General features: G+C 43.0%; 1 protein-coding gene across 1 annotated transcript; it reads right to left on the reverse strand.

Moving 5' to 3' along the window:
* Positions 1-4,600: 4,600 nt before the first annotated feature.
* On the reverse strand, positions 4,601-21,003 carry fnta (farnesyltransferase, CAAX box, subunit alpha). The gene is made up of 9 exons (XM_084150515.1): positions 20,781-21,003; positions 19,945-20,030; positions 19,639-19,753; positions 19,375-19,479; positions 18,922-19,048; positions 16,738-16,886; positions 15,056-15,118; positions 13,899-14,070; positions 4,601-5,401 (listed from the first exon to the last, which is right to left on the reverse strand). The coding sequence occupies exons 1-9, from the start codon at positions 20,903-20,905 to the stop codon at positions 5,222-5,224; spliced, it is 1,122 nt and encodes a 373-aa protein (XP_084006641.1). The 5' UTR covers positions 20,906-21,003; the 3' UTR covers positions 4,601-5,221.
* Between the last annotated feature and the right edge of the window lie 1,780 nt (positions 21,004-22,783).

Genomic DNA, 22,783 nt, shown 5'->3' on the forward strand with positions numbered 1-22,783 from the left:
TTACCAGTATCTTTGTTAATATGGCTTGAAACCATATATTCAAAGACGAGTGGACTGAACAGTATTTACTCATTCTCCCCGCAACTAGCACAAAACCAATGTGCCTGATACAGTGGGGGAAAATGGTATTTAGTCAGCCACCAATTGTGCAAGTTCTCCCACTTATAAAGATGAGAGGCCTGTAATTTTCATCATAGGTACACGTCAACTATGACAGACAAATTGAGAAAAAAATATCCAGAAAATCACATTGTAGGATTTTTAATGAATTTATTTGCAAATTATGGTGGAAAATAAGTATTTGGTCAATAACAAAAGTTTCTCAATACTTTGTTATATACCCTTTGTTGGCAATGACACAGGTCAAACGTTTTCTGTAAGTCTTCACAAGGTTTTCACACACTGTTGCTGGTATTTTGGCCCATTTCTCCATGCAGATCTCCTCTAGAGCAGTGATGTTTTGGGGCTGTCGCTGGGCAACACAGACTTTCAACTCCCTCCAAAGATTTTCTATGGGGTTGAGATCTGGAGACTGGCTAGGCCACTCCAGGACCTTGAAATGCTTCTTACGAAGCCACTCCTTCGTTGCCCAGGCGGTGTGTTTGGGATCATTGTCATGCTGAAAGACCCAGCCACGTTTCATCTTCTATGCCCTTGCTGATGGAAGGAGGTTTTCACTCAAAATCTCACGATACATGGCCCCATTCATTCTTTCCTTTACACGGATCAGTCATCCTGGTCCCTTTGCAGAAAAACAGCCCCCAAAGCATGATGTTTCCACCCCCATGCTTCACAGTAGGTATGGTGTTCTTTGGATGCAACTCAGCATTCTTTGTCCTCCAAACACGACGAGTTGAGTTTTTACCAAAAAGTTCTATTTTGGTTTCATCTGACCATATGACATTCTCCCAATCCTCTTCTGGATCATCCAAATGCACTCTAGCAAACTTCAGACGGGCCTGGACATGTACTGGTTTAAGCAGGGGGACACGTCCTGCACTGCAGGATTTGAGTCCCTGGCGGCGTAGTGTGTTACTGATGGTAGGCTTTGTTACTTTGGTCCCAGCTCTCTGCAGGTCATTCACTAGGTCCCCCCGTGTGGTTCTGGGATTTTTGCTCACCGTTCTTGTGATCATTTTGACCCCACGGGGTGAGATCTTGCGTGGAGCCCCAGATCAAGGGAGATTATCAGTGGTCTTGTATGTCTTCCATTTCCTAATAATTGCTCCCACAGTTGATTTCTTCAAACCAAGCTGCTTACCTATTGCAGATTCAGTCTTCCCAGCCTGGTGCAGGTCTACAATTTTGTTTCTGGTGTCCTTTGACAGCTCTTTGGTCTTGGCCATAGTGGAGTTTGGAGTGTGACTGTTTGAGGTTGTGGACAGGTGTCTTTTATACTGTAACAAGTTCAAACAGGTGCCATTAATACAGGTAACGAGTGGAGGACAGAGGAGCCTCTTAAAGAAGAAGTCACAGGTCTATGAGAGCCAGAAATCTTGCTTGTTTGTAGGTGACCAAATACTTATTTTCCACCATAATTTGCAAATAAATTCATTAAAAATCCTACAATGTGATTTTCTGGAGAAAAAAATTCACAATTTGTCTGTCATATTTGACGTGTACCTATGATGAAAATTACAGGCCTCTCTCATCTTTTTAAGTGGGAGAACTTGCACAATTGGTGGCTGGTACTCCTGAGTGGCGCAGTGGTCTAAGGCACTGCATCGCAGTGCTAACTGTGCCACTAGAGATCCTGGTTCGAATCCAGGCTCTGTCGCAGCCGCGACCGGGAGACTCATGGGCGGCGCACAATCGGCCCAGCGTTGTCCAGGGTAGGGGAGGGAATGGCCGGCAGGGATGTAGCTCAGTTGATAGAGCATGGCGTTTGCAACAGTATAAAAAAAAAAAATATATATATATATATATAAAATAAAATAAAAGGTATTCATTAACTGTAAGTCGCTCTGGATAAGAGCGTCTGCTAAATGACTAAAATGTAAATGACTAAATTCTTTTTTCCCCCACTGTATGCAGTGAGTCCGTAGCTCTCTTGAAAAGTGCCAATGTTAAGTGCCATTATGACACCAGGCATAGTAAATCCGATCAGACGTATCCCATGAACACGGAGGTGAGAACAAACAAGATTAACCAACTCAAATCCCAATATGAGAGGTCCAGCAAAGTCCTTGTCAATTCCCTGACAGCCCAACAACGTGCAATGGAGTGTTCACTGAGGATAGCTTAGGTTTTGGGGAAACACAAAAAAACATTTTCAGATGGTGAGTTTGTAAAAGGATGCATGTGTGAAGTTGCTGACACCTTCCTTGAAGGTAAACAAAAATATGAGCTCAGGGAAAAGATCTAACAGATCCCACAGTCAGATTCACAGCAATGAGGAGAACTGAAATGTTAGCTGAAGATTTAACTTCACAACTTGATGAGGTCATTCAGAATGCACCATGCATTTCATTAGCTGTGGATGAATCAACAGATAACACTGATAATGCCAAGCTTCTGGTGTTTGTCAGATTTTATAACGAAACAAAGAAGGAATTCTGTGAGGAGCTGTTGGGCTTAACAAATCTAGAAGCACACACAGGGAGAGGATATCCATGAGGCCATCAAAGGGATGCTGACAAAACGGGGGATAGATCTGAAGTCAGTGGTCTCCATCACCACAGATAGAGCTCCAGCCATGATAGGAAGAGGGAGGGGACTGGTTGCACGTTTGAAAGAGGACCACCCTGACCTGACATCATATCACTGCATCATCCATCAATCTGTCCTGTGTGCCAGTCTGGGAAAATAGTATTCTGAGGTCATGACAACGATGATGAAACTGATCACCTTTTTGAGAGCAACATCATCCTTAAAACACCACCTGCTATGAGGCATTCTGACAGAGGCCAATGCCAGTTTTGATGACTTACTACTGCACAACAATGTCAGATGGCTCAGCAAAAGTAGGGTTTTGGAACGCTTTTGGGCCATTCAGGAGGAAATCAAAGCTTTCTTATCAGAGCAAAAGAGTGACAAGGCAACTCAGTTTTCTGAGCTTTTGGAAGATGAGGAGAAGATGGAAACAGTTGCATTTTTGACAGACATTACATCACACCTTAATCAACTGAATGTTAAACTGCAGGGACGGGACAACACAGTGCATGCGTGATATGATAACAGCAGTCTGGGCTTTCCAGAAGAAATTGGAGCTTTTCAAGAATGATCTCCAGGGAGAAATTGTCCACTTCCCCAATCTTGCTAATCCTGCTAATGAGCATGGCGTGTGCTAACGTACGCCATGCCTATAATCCTGCTAATGAGCATGGCATGTGCTAACGTACGCTAGGCCTATAATCCAGCTCATGAGCGTAGCGTGTGCTAACTGATGCTAGGCCTATAATCCTGCTAATGAGCGTGGTGTGTGCTAACGGACGCTAGGTCTATAATCCTGCTAATGAGCGTGGCGTGTGCTAACGGACGCTAGGCCTATAATCCTGCTAATGAGTGTGGCGTGTGCTAACGGACGCTAGGCCTATAATCCTGCTAATGAGCGTGGCGTGTGCTAACGGACGCTAGGCCTATAATCCTGCTAATGAGTGTGGCGTGTGCTAACGGACGCTAGGCCTATAATCCTGCTAATGAGTGTGGCGTTTGCTAATGGACGCTAGGCCGTCTGGCTGGCCTCTCTCTGGACAGTCCAGCATTTATGAGGTCTGATTACATTCTGCCCAATTTATTAATGCCCCTTAAATACGGATGTGACTGGGAGGAATTACGCCGAATCGACAACTGATGTGGGTAGCATTTTGAAGCCAACCGGTGTAATGCATTATGATATAGTTATAATGCATTGTACTGGAAGATTGTCATAAGTGATCCATATTGATCCTGACTAAATAACTTGTTATTTTAAAAATGTCTGCATTGAAATACATACCAATTTGCAATGCAGGTATACTTGAAAGTTAATGTTGCACTTACAGAACACATGTTATGGTTTCATTCCTAGTATGGGACTTCATAACCTTGGATCGTATTACGGAATGGATCCGTCTGCAGTTAACCATTTCAGAGCTGGCCCAGTGAAACAGTCCCATGAAGGGAACTCTCACTCCCAGCTATCCAAGGACTCTGATCCAATGGTCCTTTTATAGCTTTTGGAGCTGCAGCGATGGATGCAATGGAATTGCTCCAGAATCAATCAACTAGAATGCCCCGGAAGCTTGCCTCACACTGCTCCGTTTCATTGTGATTAGACTCTTTTAGTGCCGTGATTTAAGATGATAACCTAACCTATCAGATATAAATTGCAGTCAAGGTTTTCTAGTTTCAACATACGGGGAAAGCCATTGCGATTGGGTCGTGCTTTCGATGTATAATTTCTACATCAGCCAAAAAAATCCCTGGTAAATGTAGTTTAGCTCAGCGGCTAACTGCTAATACGGTGAAATGGTTGTTCAATGAGCGGATGCGTTTTATTCATTTCGCTCGCTCGTTAGTGGGATGGAATCCAGATGAGACAATTACTGTCTGAACTCAAACACACAGTCCTATTATGCCCAGTAGAGCTGACAAAAATGACTCACTAGAAAAAAATGTTGAAAAGTGGGTACATGTTAGAATGAGAGGCACGTAATCGAGAGAGAAAACAGACAAGGGCAGAAATTCCAGTTTAGAATAACCATATAATTAGTTATAGCATACAAAATATTCTGTAGCCTACAGCAATGCCGAGTTTGGTTATACAGTGTTTTGGCAACGACAGCAATATATTTCTACACAGAGATTTGTTAAGGGCTTTTAGGCAAGAAGCAACGTCTTCTTAGCTACAGTGTTACTGTACTGCACAGCAGAAGAAATCCAAAAGAAGCATAATTTCTCTAGATACAGTATGATCTGAAAGCCAACATTCACAGTAATAAGACTCTTGGTTACCACACACTCAAGTCATCAACATCCAAACTAGCTCACCTATGGCTTTAAACTTTAATACATGACAATGACAGCAGGCATTCATATCTGGAAATCCGGGGAAGCTCCAACCCTAAGTCATAATACTTATCTGCAGTGAGCTACCTCTTTCACAGTAAGCTACAAGTCTATTTAGTTACTTCTCTTTGTATTTTACCAATGTGGTAATGCTGCGCTATTGCCAAACAAACTCAGGCTGAATAAAAGCAGTTGCTCCCTCGACTCCCATTGGGTTCTATGTCTTCTTCTCTTAGCTACTGCAGGTGGTCTCCTGGTGAACGGAGGCTGAGGCTGATCCTCGGTCAGTTCCTGGGGCGCTGCTGGTGGTAGAGGGGTCACTGGAGCAGTATTTTGTCTGCAGGGAGCGGCCCACGTAGCTCCAGTACTCCCTCCGGATGGTGTCCTTCTCCTGGGCCAGGAGCTCACAGAGCTGGGGGGAGAACAGGAGGATAGAGAGAGACAGAGGGAGAGGGTTAGAGTTATAGCAAGATTAAAGGGTTGAAGGGGCAAGGCACGAGAGATGGACCGAGTGAACTAGGGATCCATTTACGCAACACAGCAGAAAGAACTGATGTGGTAAGATAATGCTGTGTGGGGTGTAACCAGAATGTTAACTTTGTTGCTCATAAATGCCAATTCTCCGGTTTTTTTGCACTGCCTTGCAACCTATGTGTTTTTAACCTTGTGCTGATTTGCTAACACTTGCTTGTTAAAGCTTTTGATAAATACGACTGGAATGTATTTATAAATGCCTGGAATATTTCAATTTTTGAGAATCTCTTATACAACGGGTTAAAGTTATGTATAATAACCCTAGGTGTAAAATATTAAATAATGGCTACTTCTCAAAGTATTAAACTGTCAACAAATCGGCATATCTATTTATTATGGCTATCGAAATGTTAGCTATTAGAATCAGATACAACAATAATATCAAGGGGCTAGAAATCCAGGGCTTAAAAACAAAAGGTGTCATTGTACGCTGATGATTCATGTATTTTTTTAAATCCACAAATGTGGATCCCTCCACAGCCTCATAGAGCATCTAGATACTTTTTCTAACCTCTCTCGATTACAACCAAATTATGATAAGTATTACTTATCCACTTACCACTAAAAAAATAACTTTTACATTACCGTGTGTTTACCAATAAAATGGTCTGACTGTGATGTGGACATACTCGGTATTCATATCCTGAAAGAAAGAAATGATCTCACTACAGTACATTTTAATAGAAAGTTAGCAAAACCAGAAAAGATCTTACTACCATGGAAAGGAAAATACCTATTTGTGGAAAAATCCCCCTGATTAACTCTTTAGCCATATCTCAGTTTACCTATTTGCTTATGGCCTTGCCTACACCTAGCGACTTGTTTTTTAAATTATATGAGCAAAAAAAATACTCATTTTTATTTGGAACGGCAAGCCAGACAAAATTAAACAGGCCTATTTATATAATGTGTCTCCTGAGTGGCGCAGTGGTCTAAGGCACTGCATCGCAGTGCTAACTGTGCCACTAGAGATCCTGGTTCGAATCCAGGCTCTGTCGCAGCCGGCCGCGACCGGGAGACTCATGGGCGGCGCACAATTGGCCCAGTGTCGTCCAGGGTAGGGGAGGGGAGGGAATGGCCGGCAGGGATGTAGCTCAGTTGATAGAGCATGGCGTTTGCAACGCCAGGGTTGTGGGTTCGTTTCCCACGGGGGGCCAGTATATATAAAAAAAAAAAATATATACAAAAAAGAGGTATTCACTAACTGTAAGTCGCTCTGGATAAGAGCGTCTGCTAAATGACTAAAATGTAAATGTAAATGTAATAATGAATATGAATTCGGAGGGCAGAAATGATTAAATATTAAATCATTAGACCTCTCACTAAAGGCTTCAGTCATACGAAAGTTATACTTAAATCCGAACTGGTTCTATAGCAGATTAGTAAGAATGTCTCACCCCTTGAACAAGAATGGACGTTTTCCCTTTATTCTGAATACAACCTCTCACTTTCAGTTATTTTAAATATTGCTTTAAAAAAAATAAAAAAGTTGGTTGCAATTTCAATTTAATCCACCAGAAAAGACAGAACAAAAAATAGAAAAAATTATGGTTAAACGCAAATATACTATTTGATGAAAAAAACATTATTTTTGGAATAAAATAAAACGTATAATCTTTTAAAATTATATCATAAATAGGACTGGTGGAGTTGTCACACATGCAGCTAACAAAAACATATGGAAATGTCTGCTCTTACAAAAATTACAACCAACTAATTGCAGCATTACCACAAAAATGGAAGAGGCAAGTGAAGGGGGTTAAAGTAAGGAACTTGTCGTCGGCTCTGCATTAAAGATCAAAATTGGTTAAAGAAAATTGTGATAAATAAAAAAGTATATCAGTGCCATATAGATTGCAAAATAGCTGTGAAGCTAATTCATGAAGCTGTGAAGCTAATTTTATATATGTTATACAGTGCATTTGGAAAGTATTCAGACTCCTTGACTTTTTCCACTTTGTTACATTACAGACTTATTCTAAAATGGATTAAATTGTTCATCCATCTACACACAATACCCCATAATGACAAAGCAAAAACAGGTTTAGAAATGTTGGCAAATTAATAAAGAAAAAAAATGAAATATGACATTGACATAAGTATTCAGACCCTTTACTCAGTCCTTTGTTGAAGCACCTTTGGCAGGAATTACAGCCTCGAGTCTTCTTGGGTATGACGCTACAAGCTTGGCACACCTGTATTTGGGGAGTTTCTCCCATTCTTCTCTGCAGATCTTCTCAAGCTCTGTCAGGTTGGATGGGGAGCGTCTCTGCACAGCTATTTTCAGGTCTCTCCAGAGATGTTAGATCGGGTTCAAGTCCGGGCTCTGGCTGGGCCACTCAAGGACATTCAGAGACTTGTCCTGAAGCCATGTTGTCCTTTTGAAAGGTGAACCTTCGCCCCAGTCTGATGTCCTGAGCGCTCTGGAGCAGGTTTTCATCAACAATGTTTCTGTACTTTGCTCCGTTCATCTTTCCCTCGATCCTGACTAGTCTCCCAGTCCCTGCCTCTGAAAAACATCCCCACAGCATGATGCTGCCACCATCATGCTTCACCGTAGGGATGGTGCCAGGTTTCCTCCAGACATGACGCTTGGCATTCAGGCCAAAGAGTTAAATCTTGGTTTCATCAGACCAGAGATGATGTCATGTGCAGTCCGCTTGTAGTTACCTTATTTACATAAGTATTCAGATCCTTTGCTATGAGACTAGAAATTGAGCTTGGGTGCATCCTGTTTCCATTGATCATCCTTGAGAGGTTTCTACAACTTGATTGGAGTCCACCTGTGGTAAATTCAATTGATTGGACATGATTTGGAAAGGCAGACACCTGTCTATATAAGGTCCCATAGTTGACAGTACATGTCTGATTGATGAGGGGAAAAAAACGACTTAATCCATTTTAGAATAAGGCTGTAACATAACAAAATGTGGAAAAAGTCAAGGGGTCTGAATACTTTCCGAATGCACTCTATCTACACTACCGGTCAGCCATTCCTATGGGGAAAGAAAATGGTTTTGGGATAAAACGTCGAAAATAAGGTCTGAGGTTTACACAGGCTTAGGAGATCTTATACGTTTTGTTATATAAAGATCAAATCAGTCAGCTTACATGACCTTTATGAATTATGAAGGAAATGTGTTTTTTAAAATTATTACAGTACCGGTCAAAAGTTTGGACACCTACTCATTCAAGGGTTTTTCTTTATTTTTACTATTTTCTACATTGTAGAATAATAGTGAAGACATCCAAACTATGGAATAACACATGGAATCATGTAGTAACCAAAAACGTGTTAAACAAATCAAAATATATTTTATATTTGAGATTCTTCAAATAGCCACCCTTTGCCTTGATGACAGCTTTGCACACTCTTGGTATTCTCTCAACCAACTTCACCTGGAATGCTTTTCCAACAGTCTTAAAGGAGTTCCCACATATGCTGAGCACTTGTTGGCTGCTTTTCCTTCACTCTGCGGTCCGACTCATCCCAAACGATCTCAATTTGGTTGAGGTCGGGGGATTGTGGAGGCCAGGTCATCTGATGCAGCACTCCATCACTCCCCTTCTTGGTAAAATAGCCTTTACACAGCCTGGAGGTGTGTTGGATCATTGTCCTGTTGAAAAACAAATGACAGTCCCACTAAGCCCAAACCAGATGGGATAGCGTATCGCTGCATAATGCTGTGGTAGCCATGCTGGTTAAGTGTGCCTTGAATTCTAAATAAAATCACAGACAGTGTCACCAGCAAAGCACCCCCACACCATAACACCTCCATGCTTTACGGTGGGAAATACACATCCGTTCACTCACACCGCGTCTCACAAAGACACGGCAGTTGGAACCAAAAATCTCAAATTTGGACTCCAGACCAAAGGACACATTTCCACCGGTCTAATGTCCATTGCTCGTGTTTCTTGGGCCAAGCAAGTCTCTTCTTCTTATTGGTGTCCTTCAGTAGTGGTTTCTTTGCAGCAATTCGACCATGAAGGCCTGATTCACACAGTCTCCTCTGAACAGTTGATGTTGAGATGTGGCTGTTACTTGAACTCTGTGAAGCATTTATTTGGGCTGCAATTTCTAAGGCTGGTAACTCTAATGCACTTCTCCTCTGCAGCAGAGGTAACTCTGGGTCTTCCATTCCTATGGCGGTCCTCATGAGAGCCAGTTTCATCATAGCGCATGGTGGTTTTTGCGACTGCACTTGAAGAAACTTTCAAAGTTCTTGAATTTTCCGTATTGACTAACCTTCATGTCTAAAATTAATGTTGGACTTTCTCTTTGCTTATTTGAGCTGTTCTTGCCATAATATGGACTTGGTCTTTCACCAAATAGGGCTATTTTCTGTATACCCCCCTACCATGTCACAATACAACTGATTGCCTCAAACGCATTAAGAAGGAAAGGAATTCCACAAATTAACTTTTAAGAAGCCACACCTGTTAATTGAAATGCATTCCAGGTGACTACCTAATGAAGCTGGTTGAGATAATGCCAAGAGTGTGCAAAGCAAGGCAAAGGTTGGCTATTTGAAGAATCTCAAATATAAAATATATTTTGATTTGTTTAACACTTTTTTGGTTACTACATGATTCCATGTGTTATTTCATAGTTTTGATGTCTTCACTATTATTCTACAAAGTAGAAAATAGTAAAAATAAACAAAAACCCTTGAATGATTAGGTGTTCTAAAACTTTTGACCGCTAGTGTATCTACAAAAATAATATATGGGGGATTGGAAATGATGCAGACAATTACATTGATGGAAACTACAATCTACAGTATCTGCAATATTAAAGGTGATCTACCCCCTATAAAAACAAAAATGTAAATAAAAAAACACTTGCTTGTTTGCGTATGTGCAAATCAAATTACCTGGTCATTATGTATATTCTATCCATTACCACCGCTAACACAGCCATGGTAGGAGTACTGCTAGTGAATTAGTAGGCTAGTGGCCACTCAACATACAGGTAACTGCCAAAATTAAGGAAACACCAACATAAATTGTCTTAATAGGGCGTTGGGCCACCACGAGCCAGAACAGCTTCAATGCACCTTGGCATAGATTCTACAAGTGTGTGGAACTCTATTGGAGGGATGCGACACCATTCCTCCACGAGAAATTCCATCATTTGGTGTTTTGTTGACGGTGGTGACAAACGCTCTCAGGCGCCTCTCCAGAATCTCCCATAAGTGTTCAATTGGGTTGAGATCTGGTGACTGAAATGGCCATGGCATTTGGTTTACATAGTTTTCATGCTCATCAAACCATTCAGTGACCACTCGTGCCCTGTGGATGGGAGCACTGTCATCCTATATGTCAAAAATAATGGCCTGCCCAGCATTCTTATACATGACCCTTAGCATGATGGGATGCTAATTGCTTAATTAACTCAGAAACCACACCTGTGTGGAAGCACCTGCTTTCAATATACTTTGTATCCCTCATTTACTCAAATGTTTCCATTATTTTGGCAGTTACCTGTACATTTACACCTCCCACGGTTGCACTAGCATTGAGAAACATCAATTCTTTAAGTAAATAGAGGAAAAATACAAATCACATTCTCAACAACCAATTGAAAGCAATCCCTTCCTGCTGCATGCATTTCCGAGTAGCCGAAACTGAAATAAGTATCAGAGCTCCTGCAGTGACTTTTCTGAATGAGCCAATGCCCATTGAAAACAGCAGCAGAAGAAGAAAAACACTTCCCAAGAAACCTAAATAACTCTGACACACACACCCAAGCATTTACAGTGAGGGAAAAAAGTATTTGATCCCCTGCTGATTTTTTACGTTTGCCCACTGACAAAGACATGATCAGTCTATAATTTTAATGGTAGGTTTATTTGAACAGTGAGGGACAGAATAACAACAAAAAAATCCAGAAAAACGCATGTCAAAAATGTTATAAATTGATTTGCATTTTAATGAGGGAAATAAGTATTTTACCCCCTCTCAATCAGAAAGGTTTCTGGCTCCCAGGTGTCTTTTATACAGGTAATGAGCTGAGATTAGGAGTACACTCTTAAAGGGAGTGCTCCTAATCTCAGCTTGTTACCTGTATAAAAGACACCTGTCCACAGAAGCAATCAATCAATCAGATTCCAAACTCTCCACCATGGCCAAGACCAAAGAGCTCACCAAGCATGTCAGGGACAAGATTGTAGACCTAGACAAGGCTGGAATGGGCTACAAGACCATCGCCAAGCAGCTTGGTGAGAAGGTGACAACAGTTGGTGCGATTATTCGCAAATGGAAGAAACACAAAATAACTATCAATCTCCCTCGGCCTGGGGCTCCATGCAAGATCTCACCTCGTGGAGTTGCAATGATCATGAGAAGGGTGAGGAATCAGCCCAGAACTACACGGGAGGATCTTGTCAATGATCTCAAGGCAACTGGGACCATAGTCACCAAGAAAACAATTGGTAACACACTACGCCGTGAAGGACTGAAATCCTGCAGCGCCCGCAAGGTCCCTCTGTTCAAGAAAGCACATATACAGGACCGTCTGAAGTTTGCCAATGAACATCTGAATGATTCAGAGGAGAACTGGGTGAAAGTGTTGTGGTCAGATGAGACCAAAATCGAGCTCTTTGGCATCAACTCAACTCGCCGTGTTTGGAGGAGGAGGAATGCTGCCTATGACCCCAAGAACACCATCCCCACTGTCAAACATGGAGGTGGAAACATTATGCTTTGGGGGTGTTTTTCTGCTAAGGGGACAGGACAACTTCACCGCATCAAAGGGACGATGGACGGGGCCATGTACCGTCAAATCTTGGGTGAGAACCTCATTCCCTCAGCCAAGGCATTGAAAATGGGTCGTGGATGGGTATTCCAGCATGACAATGACCCAAAACACACGGCCAAGGCAACAAAGGAGTGGCTCAAGATGAAGCACATTAAGGTCCTGGAGTGGCCTAGCCAGTCTCCAGACCTTAATCCCATGGAAAATCTGTGGAGGGAGCTGAAGGGTCGAGTTGCCAAACGTCAGGCTCCAAACCTTAATGACTTGGAGAAGATCTGCAAAGAGGAGTGGGACAAAATCCCTCCTGAGATGTGTGCAAACCTGGTGGCCAACTACAAGAAACGTCTGACATCTGTGATTGCCAACAAGGGTTTTGCCACCAAGTACTAAGTAATGTTTTGCAGAGGGGTCAAATACTTATTTCCCTCATTAAAATGCAAATCAATTCATAACATTTTTGACATGCGTTTTTCTGGATTTCTTTGTTGTTATTCTGTCTCTCACTGTTCAAATAAACCTACCATTAAAATTATAGACTGATCATTTCTTTGTCAGTGGGCAAACGTACAAAATCAGCAGGGGATCAAATACTTTTTTCCCCTCACTGTAGTTACCCAACAGAGGCAACATACGAGCTGTCATTCAAACTGCCAGGTAGACATTGGAGGCTTGGAAGAGCACGCAAAAAATCAGGCGTGATATGAGAAAGAGTTATCAAATCCGACACGCGGACTCATTGAATAATTCCTACTGAATTACCCTTTTCCTCAGCCTTGAACTGTTGGTGCGAGGGCTGTTCTACACTGATTGACTCAGAGTCAATGTTTTATACTGGACGTGTACTAAGGAAGGAGATGTCTCGGCTATGGTAGAACACTCCATTTCCATTCTCTGCACATTGTTGCCAAGTTCTTCAGCATCTACACCAGTTTCACAATGCATTCTGGGGGATCCCTAAGATGAGATGTGCACATTTCTGTTCGGGCCGAGTACTTGCACATTTCAACTCATCAAAGCTTGGTGTTTAGTTGAATCAAGTGTGCTACTGCTGGGCTACAATAACAATGTGCACTCCCTTCGGGTCCTCCAGGAAATGGATTGAGAAACAGTGATCTAAAGACTCCTTTCACCTGAGTGCACAACCAAATCCTACTTCTGCCACCATCTGTCTCTAAAATTAGTTTATAGTTGTTTATACCTGTACCCCCACACATTGACTCGGTACCAGTACCCCTGTATAAAGCCTCGTTATTCTTATTTTATTGTGTTATTATTTTTTATTTTTTTACTTTAGTTAATTTAGTAAATATTTTCTGAACTCTTATTTGTCTTAACTGAAATTGTTAGTTAAGGGCTTGTACATAAGCATTTCACAGGAAGGTCTACACCTGTTGTATTCGGCGCATGTAACAAATACAATTTGATATGCATATCACTACTATAAAGTAATCCCAAATGTGAAATTAGATTGTGCCTATTTTCCCATACACTTGGTACATGTACTGAACATACCCTTTAAGTCAGATACGTCCCAGTGCTGAGCTATCCCTTTAAGTCAGATACGTCCCAGTGCTGAGCTATCCCTTTAAGTCAGATAGGTCCCAGTGCTGCTCACCTCCAGGGCCTTGCTAAGGACCTCGCCCTGATCTCCTGAGGTGTTCTCCAGGGAGTCCTCGTAGATGTCCACCAGGAAGCCCAGTAAGTAGGGCGAGCAGTGGGTCTCCTTGAGCTCCAGGATCTGCTCCAGGAGACCCGGGTGGGATGACAAGCCCCGGTCCTGCAGAATCCTGGGGGGAAAAGGAGGCGGCGAGGGGTGTGAAAAGCTTTGGCAACTCTACAGAAGCAGTATCCCAATTCAGAGCTCCTACACTAAACATGGTGACTTCTGACATCTGCTGGTGGAGGATATAAACTGCAAGATAAGTGCACTATTATTACTGGCCATAATGTTGTAGACTCACAAATTAAAGGCCCAGTGCAGTCAAAAACTTGATTTACCTGTGTTTTATATATATTTCCACACTATGAGGTTGGAATAATAGTGTGAAATTGTGAAAATGTTGATAATGCCCTATTAGTGTAGTAGCTGTTTGAAAAGACCGGCTGAAATGTCAGCCTGTTTTGGTGGGATGGAGTTTTGGCCTGCCTGGTTATATCACCAGGCGGTAAATTAGTTAATAGACCAATAAGAACGAGAGTTCCAAACCAATAACAGCTAGTTTTCAGTATTCCCCTCCCCACTCAGACCACTCCCAGACAGTCCTAGCAAAATTCTTGCTTGAGAAATTGCTTTTAGATAAGAATCTATTTTTGTTTCTTTTTGACCATTTTAATGCAAAACAAATCACACTAAGGTACTCAATTTTACCCAGAAATGATTTGATATTGAGATAAAAGATGTCTGCATTGAACCTTTAAAAGGAATACTTAAGGATTTTGGCAATGAAGCCCTTTATCTACAGTACTTTGCCAGAGTCAGATGAACTCGTGGATACCATTTTTATGTCCCTGTTTGAAGGAAGTTGCTAACTAGCGTTAGCACAATTGCTAACTAGCGTTAGCACAATGACTGGAAGTCTATGGTAACTGCTAGCATGCTAGTAGACGCCATAGACTTCCAGTCAATGCGCTAACACTAGTTAGCATTGGCTCGCGAAACGACCTCCAACTTCCTTCATACTTGATGCAGAGACATAAAAATCTGCTAAATCCCTAAGTGTCCCTTTTAGTATTATTTAATTCCCTACTGAATGAATCCTGTATGACACCTACCCTTTCAAATAGTTCCACACACTTTCATTGTGGGGAGCCTTCTTGATCTGTTTGAGACTGTACCTTAAAAAAGACAAAGGAGAACACATTTATCAGATATGTGTCTGATGTAGCACACTGGAAATCTCTACCCAGTCCAGAAACAAGCCCTACCCCATATTCAAACAGAATCCCTAATGTCTTACCCAAGGAGATCCAAAAGGATTTGATAGGTGTAATGCCGGAAGACCCATCTAGCCTATCAGAGGGCAAGGTGGAGCTACTATAATGATGCTCATACTGATCACATCCTTTCAGATATATGAAGTGTCCAGTGGGTAGGGGCTAGGAGGATGAAGTGTCTAGTGCAGGACTGCCCAACCCTGTTCCTGGAGAGCTACCGTCCTGTAGGTTTTTGCTCCAACCCTAATCTAGCACACCTGATTCTAATAATTAGCAGGTTGATAAGATGAATTAGGTTAGTAACACCTGGGGTTGGAGCAAAAACCTACAGGAGGGTAGCTCTCCAGGATCAGGGTTGGGCAACCCTGGTCTAGTGGCTAGGGGCTAGGAGGTTGAAGTGTCTAGTGGCTAGGGGCTAGGAGGATGAAGTGTCTAGTGGCTAGGGGCTAGGAGGTTTAGTGTCTAGGGGCTAGGAGGATGAAGTGTCTAGTGGCTAGGAGGTTGAAGTATCTAGGGGCTAGGGGCTAGGAGGTTGAAGTGTCTAGTGGCTAGGAGGTTGAAGTGTCTAGTGGCTAGGGGCTAGGAGGTTGAAGTGTCTAGTGGCTAGGGGCTAGGAGGATGAAGTGTCTAGTGGCTAGGGGCTAGGAGGTTTAGTGTCTAGTGGGTAGGGGCTAGGAGGATGAAGTGTCTAGGGGCAAGGAGGTTGAAGTGTCTAGTGGCTAGGGGCTAGGAGGTTGAAGTGTCTAGTGGCTAGGGGCTAGGGGGATGAAGTGTCTAGTGGCTAGGGGCTAGGAGGTTTAGTGTCTAGTGGGTAGGGGCTAGGAGGTTTAGTGTCTAGTGGGTAGGGGCTAGGAGGATGAAGTGTCTAGGGGCTAGGAGGTTTAGTGTCTAGGGGCTAGGAGGTTTAGTGTCTAGTGGGTAGGGGCTAGGAGGATGAAGTGTCTAGGGGCTAGGAGGTTTAGTGTCTAGGGGCTAGGGGCTAGGAGGTTGAAGTGTCTAGTGGCTAGGGGCTAGGAGGTTGAAGTGTGGTCCTCTGTAGCTCAGTTGGTAGAGCACGGCGCTTGTAACGCCAAGGTAGTGGGTTCGATCCCCGGGACCACCCATACACAAAAATGTATGCACACATGACTAAGTCGCATTGGATAAAAGCGTCTGCTAAATGGCATATTATATTATTATTATAGGGGCTAGGAGGATGAAGTGTCTAGGGGCTAGGAGGTTTAGTGTCTAGTGGGTAGGGGCTAGGAGGATGAAGTGTCTAGGGGCTAGGAGGTTTAGTGTCTAGTGGGTAGGGGCTAGGAGGTTGAAGTGTCTAGGGGCTAGAGGCTAGGAGGTTTAGTGTCTAGTGGGTAGGGGCTAGGAGGTTGAAGTGTCTAGGGGCTAGGAGGATGAAGTGTCTAGTGGCTAGGGGCTAGAAGGTTGTTTCTGGACCAAGCCTTTCCCATTTTCAGCTTCTACTCAATAGTGGTAAGGTGTGGGGCTGACATGAGATACGGCATGTAGGGAGAGCAGGCACGTACTGTACTTCTCTGTTGAGTATGGCTGGGTCTGAGTAGCCTGTGGTGTGGGAGATGACGTAGTGCCTCTGGTTCCACGCCGAGTTGTTCCTCACATCGTCCTCCAACAACTGCTCCACATACTCCAGCTCACTGTCCCACAGCTTGTACTCCTGGAGAGCAATATACAATTATTTAGTCCAGACACACTCCATACACTCACTTTAGTCCAGACACACACTTCATACACATTTACAGTATTTAATCCAGACACACTTACAGCATTTAGTCCAGACATACACTCCATATACACAGTATTTTGTCCAGACACACACTTCATACACACTTACAGTATTTAGTCAAGACACACTCCATACACGTATTTAGTACTGACAGAGAGACAAACACACCATTGTCCTTGCTATACAGTATTCCAATGGCACGTGACCACTCTGATTTGTGATTAATATTTTAAATGTTTTACATTTTAGCAGACGCTCTTATCCAGAGCGACTTACAGTTAGTGAATGCATTCATTTTTTAATTTTTTTTTTCATAATATGCACTGCACATAAAGGATTTTCTTGTTCAGAAATCTCCCTTCTTCTGATATCCTAGAGACATACTTCTGATCCATCCGCTACTAGATACTTTCCAAGACTATACATAAATTCAATCACACATAACTGTAGGACAATAAAACTGCACAGGCATATAATGCAGCCATTTCAGAGAGCCGCAGCAGGTCTGTTCGGTGGCAGAATGCAAATGTTACTTCATTTGCATAGACATGCCAAAATAAATTATGCAAATCAAACCACTTGGTTTCCTTACCACAAATCTGGAGCTGAAAACATATTCAAAATTGGGCCATTGAGTCTTCGGTTGGCTACATTCACAATGCTTTTGCAGTTTGACTGTAAATCATGAAACACTACTGTAATAAGTGGAGTGAGAGAATGAAAGGAAAGGGACAACCGAAACTGGGTTCATCGCTTTGTTCATCTAGCAGAAGTGTCAGCTTATCCTTCCAATCAGAGACAAAAAGACAGGAGATCTTTGGCGCCACCCTTTCTGATAGCAATAAATTGTTATATGACCCTTTCCGATAGCAATAGATTGTTATTTGTCCTTTTCCACTAGCAATAGATTGTTATTTGTCCTTTTCCACTAGCAATAGATTGTTATTTACATACTCTATAGGCAGCCATATACTCTCCATTTCATAAGAAGTTATGTGATTGTGAATGTGTAACAGAGTAGGTCTAGTCCATATCCCAAACTGGGCTTATCCAGAGACACTCTGCACAGCAACACTTCCTGCTCAATAAGCACAGTCAATACCACTGACCCAGAAAAGCCAAGGTCTGGGACAACAGTAATTCTATGTCTCAGGGCAGGAGATGTCACTTGGTCCGGGACAACAGTAATTCGATGTCACTTGGTCTGGGACAACAGTCATTCTATGTCTCAGGGCAGGAGATGTCACTTGGTCTGGGACAACAGTCATTCTATGTCTCAGGGCAGGAGATGTCACTTGGTCCGGGACAACAGTAATTCTATGTCTCAGGGCAGGAGATGTCACTTGGTCCACGACAACAGTAATTCTATGTTTCAGGGCAGGAGATGTCACTTTGTCCGGGACAACAGTAATTCTATGTCTCAGGGCAGGAGATGTCACTTGGTCCAGGACAACAGTAATTCTATGTCTCAGGGCAGGAGATTTACTTGGTCAGGGACAACAGTAATTCTATGTCTCAGGGCAGGAGACGTCACTTGGTCTGGGACAACAGTAATTCTATGTCTCAGGGCAGGAGATGTCACTTGGTCCAGGACAACAGTAATTCTATGTCTCAGGGCAGGAGATGTCACTTGGTCCACGACAACAGTAATTATATGTCTCAGGGCAGGAGATGTCACTTGGTCCACGACAACAGTAATTCTATGTCTCAGGGCAGGAGACGTCACTTGGTCAGGGACAACAGTAATTCTATGTCTCAGGGCAGGAGACGTCACTTGGTCAGGGACAACAGTAATTCTATGTCTCAGGGCAGGAGATGTCACTTGGTCAGGGACAACAGTAATTCTATGTCTCAGGGCAGGAGATGTCACTTGCACGATGGCTGTTACTAGCACACACGCACACAGCTAACTAGCTAACAATTCACCATGGGTTACAAACGCAAGCCTAGTTGTTGAGGCTCCTACCTTGAGGACCCACTGTCTGTGCTGCCAGGCGTGGTAGTTCTTAGCGTCCTGACTTAGGATCTCTGAAATGAACTCCAGTTCTTCCGAGGGGTCGTTCAGCCACTCCACCACCATACGTCTATGGTGCCTAGGATAAGGAGAAGACGAATTTGACACAGATTCTATGGTTCTACACAAGTAGAACAGAAGAAGTTGTTTATTGTTCAACTTGTTGAGAATGAAAATGTATATATATGCTCAAAAGCAAATGTTGGAGACAAACAGCCTGATGTTGTCATCCAGTCACATCTGTTTATTTTCCAAAGTATAGCACACCATATTTTACATAAAGTGGGTTCTTAAAGGACCATAGTGTTAGTCTGCTTCGTGATTGCTTTTTGCCATGGAAAATCGAGAATTGTCCGATCGTGATACTGGTTAAGTGACACTAAAATCTAGATTGGCAGAGCTCACCAGACTTGGTAGTTTTTGGGCTGGTCCTCGATGATGGCTGTAATGTACCTCATCTCCTCTCTCAGGTCCTTCTCCAGGGCCTGAAGTAACACTCGCCGGTAGTGCCTTCACACACACATACACACAGAAAACGGAGAGAGAAAAAGTACACCCTTTCTTTATGGTCTTGTACTTGTCACTTTCGAAGAAGAGAGGTTCATACCAAATAAAACTATTGATATTCTACTGTTGTTGTGTTCTTAAATCATAATAACATCTGCTTACCATACAGTGTAATTTGCAGCATTCAGTTCAATGGCTTCAGCCGTCAGTGCAAATGCCCTGTCGCTTTTTTCATCATTCTTCAATAACGCTCGGAAATAGTCATACACATCTGTGACTATTGGATACAAAAGTGACATGTTTGTTTGCATTGGTTATGTGTGAAATGAAAAGTTTCTGATGCAAAGTGAAATAATTTTTACATGAATCATAACTACTCAAAGGGACATTTGGTAGGCTAAATGCATGAGACAATATACATAAAACAATATGGATGTCTGGTTCTAAATTATATGTTTAATATCTTACACTTGTCAGAGTAGGCAATCTTCACTACAGGATTGGGACCATCATCTTGCGGAACAGGTTCTAAATCAGCCCATTCTTTCCTGTCTCTGTATATGAGTGGAGCAGGGAGAGAGAGAGAGAGAGAGATGGGGAGAGAGAGGGGAGAAGGGAGGGAGAGAGAGGAGAGAAGGAAGGGAGAGAGAGGGGAGAAGGAAGGGAGAGAGAGGAGAGAAGGAAGGGAGAGAGAGGGGAGAAGGAAGGGAGAGAGAGGGGAGAAGGAAGGGAGAGAGAGGGGAGAAGGGAGGGGGAGAGTGGGGGAGAGGGGAGAGGGAGAGAGAGGGGAGGGGGAGAGAGAGGGGAGAAGAGAGGGAGGGGAGAAGAGAGGGAGGGGAGAAGAGAGGAGGGAGCGGGGAGAAGAGAGGGGGGGAGCGGGGAGAAGAGAGGGGGAGAGCAAGAGAGAGAGGGGTAAAGATAGAGGGACATTAGTGAATGGGGCAACTGTTCTCTCAGCCAATGCGGCTATCACAATTGTTCAGGTATCCCTTTTAAATCAATGCAAAAATATAAAACACTAACACCCAGCTATAATTAAGTTGACTATCAATTACAGATCACTCGGATCTCCCTTTCAAGGCGAGCAAGCTAGTTAGCTAACTCACACCGGCTCGGGGAGTTGGGAGAAATTGCCATATTGCTCCACAGATAATAATATTTGACTATCTACACCCTGATAGCAATGTGAACTAGTCTTTATGCATCTTCCACTTATGATGAATGCATGGCAAAAATTTGCCATCACTAACCACAACATGCAATCACTGTTCTAGCTAGCTAGCCTAACTAGCTAGTTAGCCTACCTGTAAAACACATAACAGAACGGGTTTTCATAGTCAATCTCGGGCTCCTCTTCGACCCCTTCCTCGCTCCTCCTCTCATCCTGAAATTCTGATGATACATGTGAAGTTTCTTCAATTCCTGACATTCTTTAATAAGATGGTCTTTCGGTTGCAGGCTGAATGAGTACTGCCTTATTTACAACGTCGGACGTCTGTGTTGTTGCACTCATGGACGTCATTTCCTCTGTTTTGTGCAACTCGGATAACCGTTTTACATGGAACAGTGCATGTAAAATCCGCGTAGGGGTCGATAGCAATGGTTGATAAATAATAATAAGTAGAAATATCAATAAGGAACGTTTATAAACGTTGAGTGTTTATGTCAGCTATCTGTTAGCTCATTACCAAATACATGGTTTTCAAAATGGTGTGTTTTGTAAGTATTGGTGCTTTCAAGACAACTGGTGCCTCGTTCAAAACAACTGGGAACTCTGAAAAATGAGGTGAAATCAAAACGTCAGTGATCTTCAGGTCGGAAAGTCGGAGATCTAGAAAGAGCCCTGAGTTCCCGAGTTGGAATTCCGAGTTGACGTCAGCACAGGAGGCTGCTGAGTGGAGAAGGGTTCATAATAATGGCCGGAACGGAGCAAATAGAATAGCATCAAACACCTGGAAACCATATGTTTGATACCATTCCACATTAAGGTGCCACCAACTTCCTGTGGACGTCAGTGATGTTCAGGTCGGAAGTCCGAGCTCCCGACTTGGAATTCCGAGATGGATGACCTTACAAAACTATTTTTCCCAGTCGGAGCTCGCTTTTTTCAGTTCCCTGTTGTCTCGAACGCACTGAAGTCGGATATTTCGAATTGATGTCGGAGTTCCCAGTTGTTTCGAATGTGGCATATGCACACAGGTTTACCAAAGACAGAGGGCTTGTTCGACATTGCAGGCGACTGCCGACTGACTGATCAACAAAGAACCTTGCATCATAAAAAAAAAAAAACTACTCATTATTTGTAGATCAGTCAGTCAAGTCACAATTTACCCATGATACAGTGAGGGAAAAAAGTATTTGATCCCCTGCTGATTTTGTACGTTTGCCCACTGACAAAGAAATGATCAGTCTATAATTTTAATGGAAGGTTTATTTGAATAGTGAGAGACAGAATAACAACAAAAAAATCCAGAAAAACGCATGTCAAAAATGTTATAAATTGATTTGCATTTTAATGAGGGAAATAAGTATTTGACCCCTCTCAATCAGAAAGATTTCTGGCTCCCAGGTGTCTTTTATACAGGTAACGAGCTGAGATTAGGAGCACACTCTTAAAGGGAGTGCTCCTAATCTCAGTTTGTTACCTGTATAAAAGACACCTGTCCACAGAAGCAATCAATCAATCAGATTCTAAACTCTCCACCATGGCCAAGACCAAAGAGCTCTCCAAGGATGTCAGGGACACGATTGTAGACCTACACAAGGCTGGAATGGGCTACAAGACCATCGCCAAGCAGTTTGGTGAGAAGGTGACAACAGTTGGTGCGATTATTCACAAATGGAAGAAACACAAAATAACTGTCAATCTCCCTCGGCCTGGGGCTCCATGCAAGATCTCACCTCGTGGAGTTGCAATGATCATGAGAACGGTGAGGAATCAGCCCAGAACTACACGGGAGGATCTTGTCAATGATCTCAAGGCAGCTGGGACCATAGTCACCAAGAAAACAATTGGTAACACACTACGCCGTGAAGGACTGAAATCCTGCAGCGCCCGCAAGGTCCCCCTGCTCAAGAAAGCACATATACATGCCCGTCTGAAGTTTGCCAATGAACATCTGAATGATTCAGAGGAGAACTGGGTGAAAGTGTTGTGGTCAGATGAGACCAAAATGGAGCTCTTTGGCATCAACTCAACTCGCCGTGTTTGGAGGAGGAGGAATGCTGCCTATGACCCCAAGAACACCATCCCCACCGTCAAACATGGAGGTGGAAACATTATGCCTTGGGGGTGTTTTTCTGTGAG

The sequence above is a fragment of the Coregonus lavaretus genome (assembly GCF_964263955.1).
Source record: "Coregonus lavaretus genome assembly, chromosome: 32".
Lineage (NCBI taxonomy): Eukaryota > Metazoa > Chordata > Actinopteri > Salmoniformes > Salmonidae > Coregonus > Coregonus lavaretus.